The sequence below is a fragment of the Halyomorpha halys genome, unplaced genomic scaffold, assembly GCF_000696795.3.
Source record: "Halyomorpha halys isolate HHAL.00 unplaced genomic scaffold, Hhal_1.1 Scaffold988.1, whole genome shotgun sequence".
Lineage (NCBI taxonomy): Eukaryota > Metazoa > Arthropoda > Insecta > Hemiptera > Pentatomidae > Halyomorpha > Halyomorpha halys.
The window spans coordinates 302,542-310,389 of record NW_027106576.1 but is presented as its reverse complement, the minus strand read 5'-3'; the positions used below and the strand labels follow the sequence as shown (position 1 = coordinate 310,389).

The 7,848-nt window shown below is 30.9% G+C and overlaps 1 protein-coding gene across 1 annotated transcript; it reads right to left on the bottom strand.

The window, feature by feature from the left end:
* Positions 1-2,818: 2,818 nt before the first annotated feature.
* Positions 2,819-3,652, bottom strand: LOC136795186 (uncharacterized). The gene has a single exon (XM_067044953.1). The coding sequence runs from the start codon at positions 3,650-3,652 to the stop codon at positions 2,819-2,821; it is 834 nt and encodes a 277-aa protein (XP_066901054.1).
* Between the last annotated feature and the right edge of the window lie 4,196 nt (positions 3,653-7,848).

Here is a 7,848-nt window from a genome sequence, read left to right as displayed (position 1 = left end):
TCTGAAGTCCTCAATAGAAACTTTGAGAAACTGCCATCTAGTGAGACGATTCTATATAATATTACAAAAGCCTGATTCAGACAGTGCCAACAAAGGAACCCCAATGAAAAAATAACTAGCAGTCAAAGCGCCGAAAACCGCAGGGAAGAAATTCATCTCATGTAGAGATCGAGAAATGAGGGCAGCTTTTATTCGTGTTGTTGTACTTGCCATTTCTTTGAAGGTTGAAATATCCCACCAAAATGCGGTGCTAAAGGAGTGATGAAACTCCACTCAACTGTACGTGTAGTGAGGTGTTATTCATTATTGTATTTAGCTAGTTGAAGGTTTCATTAAGAATACAACTCATTTAAGTCCTGGTGAACTCCAATGTAGTTTGTACTCTGGTCTCATATGATTTCGTCAGAGAATCCTCGTCGAGCAATATCGATCTAGTCCCACTAAGAAATCTTTCCTTTAATTTTTCAAAGGGGATTCAAAAGGGAGCTTATCCCTTCGGATTTGTCTATTTCCATACCTTCAGGAAACTGGTAGTTTTGAATTATTTTAATTAGGACATAAATAGTATCCTTCGGTTCTTTAATGCACCTTATTTTATTTCATTCAACTTGGATAGTGCATTATTATAGAATCGACGGCTATAGCTGACAAGTCTAACTGATTAATTTGGTAAAGGGAAAAAAATTAATTTCATCCGTGATTTCGAAACTGTTCATGTTATTTGTTATCAAAACTTTCCTTTAAGCTACAAATTTTATATTTGTTGGAATAGTATATATAGCCAATCATGACTGATGTTTCCCGCCATGGTTACGGTAGTTCTTGAATGCCTTCTAGGTATCTACAAGACCACTAAAACAATAGTGGTTGTAGGTTCTGCGAGCAAGGCGTCGAGGTAGGCTCTGATGTTTAAGTTCCACCATACTCCGCTGACGTCCCTGGTGAACTAAGCCATCAGAAGCGAGTCTCATAGCCTGATGTACCTCTAGCACGTAAGATCAGGCACAAGATTGAAGCACAAGCTGCATCCTTTGACGTATATTATGGAAAAATGCTTTATTTCAATTAAAAAGGAATTTTATTATTAATAAGCAATGCTGCCCAAATACAATCAGATCCTACAGGTGCAGGGCATATTTATTAATCAGTCCTAGGATGTACTATAAATACTAAAATTAGTAATAAACCAAGTTATAATAAACTACTAAGCAAATAACAGTTATATATATAAATTTTTTTTTTATAATTCTCATCGATAGTTCTTTTTTTTCTTATAACAATGCAACATTAATTTTGCTAATTAGTTCTTCCTTTGTTTTTCTTTTCTAAATGTATATTTTTGATTCTCTCTATTCCCCTCCAATTTGTCTCATATTACTCTTTTCCAGGAACATGACACGAAAAATTGATATAATTGTGAGTCTTACCAGGTACGATGAGTGAAAAATGTCTGTTTATTTTTTTTTTTGGAGGAGGCTCATTTATATCTCATTGAGAATGAGGAATTTTATTTGATCATATTTGCTTACTTTTAAGATATTTAGTGACGTAAATACAAAAATGAATTCCTTATTATTACATCAGCAACATATTTTTATTAATACCATTTATGTAATTCTCTATTCAATACTATGGGATGCTAACGTATAGCAAGCGTTGTGTAGGAATATAATTTTGAAGAAGTAGGATAAAATATTTCTATTAAAGTATGGTTATAATTCAGTGACTAGGACAACGAAAGAACACAAAGCAAGAAATATCAGGTCCAAAGCCATAATATTTGTTTAATCCATATAATTGGATATCCTACCTCATCCTCAGTATTGCACGTCAGTTTCTATGTGTTCACTTTAATAAGTAAATGAACAGTGGTATTGAAAGCTTTAATTAAATCCCAACAGATATCACTAATAGCTCAACTTTTAATTTTAAAAAATAGACCATATCCATTAAATGATACAAAAATATCAATTTTGTTGAATTCAGCAATCTTACATACATCATTATGACTGGTCAGTCAATATCACATGATATGAAGACAAGGTGGTTAAGATAAACGGGACGTAAGGCTCAAAGCCATCCATCAATACGCCTCTACACAACAATGAATGCAAGTATAGTTAGTAAGAGACCACATGATAGGCCAAAAACCAGATGGATAAACAGCAACAATGAATGTGCGAAAGAACTGCATATAGCAAATAGGTAATTAATAGCCCATGATAGGCAGGCGTGGAAGGCCCGTTTGCAACGAGAGTTAAACGACTGCTTCACGATTGAGTGGTTTTATTTCTCTGGTGGTCCCACGAAATGAAAATTTTCCCACCCCCATCATGATTAGAATAGCTTGATTACCTCATGTCAACTAGAAACGGGTTCATAAAAAATAAATAAAATAAAAATAAAACTCATGGCATGTAAGGTTGTATAATTAATTGTAATTTACTTACAGAACATATCAACGACATATCGACGTTGAAGAAACCACAAGCTGTAAAGGCCGTCTCTTGGGCAACAACGAAGTGAAAGTTTAATTTCTCCTAAGGAACAGAACATCACTGATCAGCGAAATGATCGTAAAGATGTGCAATAAGCATTATAATATTAATATAATGTCAAATAATATTATTATAATAATATAAGTTTCATTTAGTAGAACTAGAAAAAATAGTACGTTTTTAAGTAACACTCTAGACTTTTCCTCGATCATTCTTCTTCTCAAGTTATCATTAAAATTTCTTTCCTAAAAATCAAACCACAAAAATCATTAATATCTTTGGCAGCAACGATAATCATTAATATCACTAAAATTTACAAATCAATAGAAATATATAACCTTATTAATATAGAAATTGCAAGCCAATATGATTGCTCCAACTGGCACTATGCAGTTGAATGCGTCAATCGTAATCAATATATTTGAAAAGATGAAACCAGGGAACATGGGTAATAGTAGTATATAAAAGTAGACTATGATCTGAATGAAGTATTTGGTTATAGTGTAGAGGATCTGCAATCCATATATATCGTTGATCATCTCGCTGAGTACTAGAAACCTTTCATAGTTGATGACAGAACTCTCGTCATACATTTGAGTACTTTTCCGAAACAAGTAACCCAAGAGGTGAAGAAGATCATAAAACTGGCCGACGAAGCATATTCCCGCACTATAACTGAGAAAATAACTGAACTCATAGATAATATCAATTACACAGTTTGCTCTCGACGCACTAATGTAATAGTATGGGATGTTAGAAACCAATGTCAGTAAAAAAAGACAATGGACCAATCGTACACGTTGCTTTACCAATACGATACTGTGCCTTTTTTGTATTGCATTTATCGACTCCATTAGATAGGTAATTTTATGCTGTTTTAGAACATACCAAAAGAGAGTAAAAAAGCAGTCCAAAAAAGCAGACAGAACGTCGACAAACCTGAGGGCGACTCCTATTGAACCTTCTTCAACATCTTCAGCAAATACTGGAGAGGAGTTCATAAAACCCAAAACCACCCCAATGAATGATAGAAACCGTATTATAAAGCAATAAGATAGACACTTAATGGAGAGGATACACTGTTTGTCGAAGGGAAAGGTACCCAACATCCTTGGGATAAAGAAGAGGTCTTGGAGTGCCTCATCAAAGTCCATGTTCGTAATCGGCTGTGGCCAGGTCTGAGTTGGCTACAGTTTTACGTGTGCAAATGTTTTCGAACGTCATTTTAAGTGTTGGGTGGTCTGAAAGGTGATTAACTAATAATTTTATGAAACATTTCCTAAATGTTTTCCTTTCTTCGAATTCATGTTTTCATTTCTTTTTCATCCTGTCAAAATGTTTTGTAACGTCTGCAAAAAAAAAAAAATATTCAGTTAAGAACCTTAATCTCCATTAGCATTTTACGTATTATCTTCATCCCCTTTCGATATATTATTGGATATAATTTTTTTTTATCAAAACACAACTACTAAATTTTATTTAAAATGGTAATTTTTTATCTGTGCTGTCCGAATTCTTAAAACCATCATACCTCCATTTTAAGAAGACAATTATTTATTGGCATATAGAATCAATATTACACAACTGCTTTAAATGCTAATAAATTGTAATTATAATAACCCTTCATTCAGCTGATCTTTATTTCCTTATTGAACCAGATCATTTAGGTTACTCTACAAAAAAAAAAAAAAAAAAAAAAAAAAGAAGAAGAACCGTAGGAAACTTAAATGATTATTGTTTAATTCATTTTTTAAAAATTTTCTTTTATGTTCAGTTAGCGTAATCATGTATTATTCTGTTCTTTGGTATAGGTGTAGTTTAATAATTGATTCTTTATTAATGTTTTATGTTTTAGTCATTGAATTTCCAAGTGTTTTAATTATTACTCCAGGAACTTCATAGTGAATATAAATTAACAACCGAGATTGCATTGAAAATATTTATTTATGTCTCAAAAGTAAATATAAAAATATTACATAATCAAAAAAATATTCAATACAAAGACCCAGAAGTAGGTTACAAAAATGATCTTTAGTTGTTACAAGTACTCTATATCGCTGGCCTGATTCAACAGTGCAATATCTCCAATTATAGTTATTTTCAGATATGAATATAATCTTAGCAATTACAGTAAGGCTCATATGTAATACACAGAATCATAGTAAAATAAAATCTATGTAATAAAAAATATTTCGAGATATTAAAGTTTTAAACTGTATTGATTGCTAAAATTACATACATTTAACAAAATAACCATTTTTGAGATGTTATCCTCTTGAACTTGGACAGCGATATTACATATCACCAAAGAACCATTTTGACTATGTTATCAATTATACAAGTATTGCCACTAATACTACACTGAGTACATATTTTTTTAATTCCTAAAAGCCTGAAAAAATGACAATTTTTTCTTTCAGAGAGTGCTTATTTTATAATTTTATAAGATAAAACATGAATCTGCGATATTTTGAGCAGTTTAATACAGAATCAAGCAAAAACAAGAGTTTAGAGATACTAAAGACTTCGGGAAGTTCTATAGACAATCTAGTAAGAAATTATTTCGTTGTTACCAGTTCTCAGCTAAAAGTAGTTACCCAGAAGAATGCCAAATTATTAAGTTAATCAGTATAAATTACACTACCACTCAGTAATTATTTTTTAAAAATGTATTATAAAGAATGATGGGGATATGTTGACTTATCCCCACTTATTCTATCAACAGTTAGTACATACCATAGGTGATTTAAATTTATAAATATAACGAAACTTCCCGCATTTTGATAATTTCCGAAAAATCTAACTAAATATATATATATATCTACATATCTGGTAGCTTAAAATCTAATGTAGACTGATATTGCGTCGTATTAGAAATTTTCAGGTAAAGCTGTTGTCGAATTGGATACACGCTGATTTTCTGAACAATATTGTAAAACAATGACAAGGTAAGTCGTGGCTGTGGAGATCATCTGCAACATTCAAATTATTTACAACAGGTTAATAGGGTCACATAATATTTAGAAATAGGTTGACTGGTTTAGATATACAATGGTATTGAAAGAATCAAAACTCAGTACGGTTAATATTAAGATTAAATTTATTAAAAGATCGCTAATTAGGCGATTTTGCACATTGAACATTTCTTGGAATGGTCACTAGCACATAGTCAGCAACTTTCATTCAGATTTTTTTTTTCCTTTTAACGTTTTTTACTTAACTGTATATTAATGACACAAAGGAATGAGGAATGTACATATTTTCTCAAAAATATTAAAAGAGTTGCTTTTTTCTGCAATCTAGTAAAATTATAATGTAATTGAGAAAATCTTAAACTGAAAAAGAAATACTTTGGCACTTTTATAATATATTATGTAATATGCATTATTTATTTATAAGCCTTGTAAACAGAATTTAATCCTGAGATCTCCTATTGCGTGAGGTCAGGAGATTTATGTCGCTGTATTTCAGTTGAAAATCACATTCCTTTGCTACCCAAAACTTGATCTTATATAATATCGTTTTAAGGCTATACATTTTAAACCAAAAAACTACCTTGGTGTGAACCACAAACGTAAAAATGCCTTAAAAATTGAAAAACTAATTAGAGAATTTGAAATCATTTAATTAGAACATCATTTAAAAGGAGAACAGTAGATGATGAGTATGTAGGGATATTATAAAAAGTATTAAGTCAAAAACCTATTAGGTATTTTCTAATGGTTTTAGTCCAATTTCCGCCTGGGTGTTTTAATTAATGTTAACTTAATTTCAAGGAGGCCCCATAAAATGAAAACTCGATACTCCACTGGTTACAATTGGTTGGGTACCGATAAAATAACAGGTAGGATGTCAAAATAGGTTAAGGGGTTAAAGCAAAAAAATAATAAAAAAAAAATTAAAAAAAGAGGATCAACTTGGTCCCATAATAAATCAATTAATGGACTGTTTGTTGTAATTTCTAAATACACCATTGAGTGAAATAAAGTAAAGTAATACATATGATGTAAATGTGATTTTGAAATGAAAAGATAATTACATTAATATAACAACAAATAAAAAACAAAAAACAGATATCATGAGTTTAAATTCATGGAAAAGCGTCATGATTTCACAATTTTTAGCTCTAATCGCATTAAAATATAATATAATATAAGTATATATAAAATAAAAATATAAGAGGCTTCGAACTTAAATATCGGTTTCGCAGTTGGCTCTTTGTTGAAAAATCAAAATAAGGACCAAATTTAACTCAATCAACACAATAATTTTGTCACTTGACGTTTTGCTGAAATTAGTAGTGCTTGACAGTTAAGCCTTTAACCGCAACGGCATTCGATAATGACAAATGTGTTCATTTTGGTACCAAATTTGGTTGCCAAACAACATATGATGAGGATACGTTGATTTGAGTCTATGATGGCCATGACAGAAATCTATAGACCTTGTTCACCTATAACGTAGAACTGGGTAAGGGCTAACATAATGGCCCTTGTGGACTTTTAGGTCTGGCTAGGAGTCAAATCAAACCAGCCTGATAAGTGTTCTCCAAGAGTAGAAAAAAGGCGATTAATTTACACCATGTTTTTATTACTTTAATAAAACCTATTTATAATTACTAGTTGAAATTGGTGAGTCCGTCAAGTAGGTAGGGGAATAAAAAATAGCTGTTTTGAAATGTTAAAAAAAATTAATTTTTTATTCGGAGGTTTATCTTTAAAACTACCAACAATACTAGAAAACATCATTTAATTTAGAGTAAATTTTCTAAAAAATGAGCCCTAATAGAGCATTTTACGTTCAATAGTATTCGAGATTTCTAAAAAGCAACATTTCATAAAAAAAGGTTCTGAAAGATCAGTAATAGGTGAATTTATTTTGATAAGCCTATATCTCAAAAACCATTCGACGTACTGATGTCTATTAGCACTCAACTTAATGATAGTTTAATTGACTATAAAGTTTATTATGACGTTTATCTTCTTAGTAGTAGTAGTTTTCATGTTATTTACTAAAATAAATTGATTTATAATTGTTCAGACAAATTTTCATATGCAAAAGTTATATTCTTAAGCGGATATCATAAAAACTATTACTCATAGAAAGATCTTACAAAATAGATCAGTTCTCTCTTAGACTTCGTAGAGTGAGGATCGCGGTGTCCCTTTGACGAGAAACAATAGACCTATTGTTTGCCACATTTCTGATCAAGACTGTCGTCAACAGCTAAGCCTTCTTACCTATTTACTTTTATATTTTCTTTATATAGTTGATGCATGTATTACTATTAATAACTAGAATCACTATTTAATTAATCTAAATTAGTATATATACATATTTAGTTAACTCT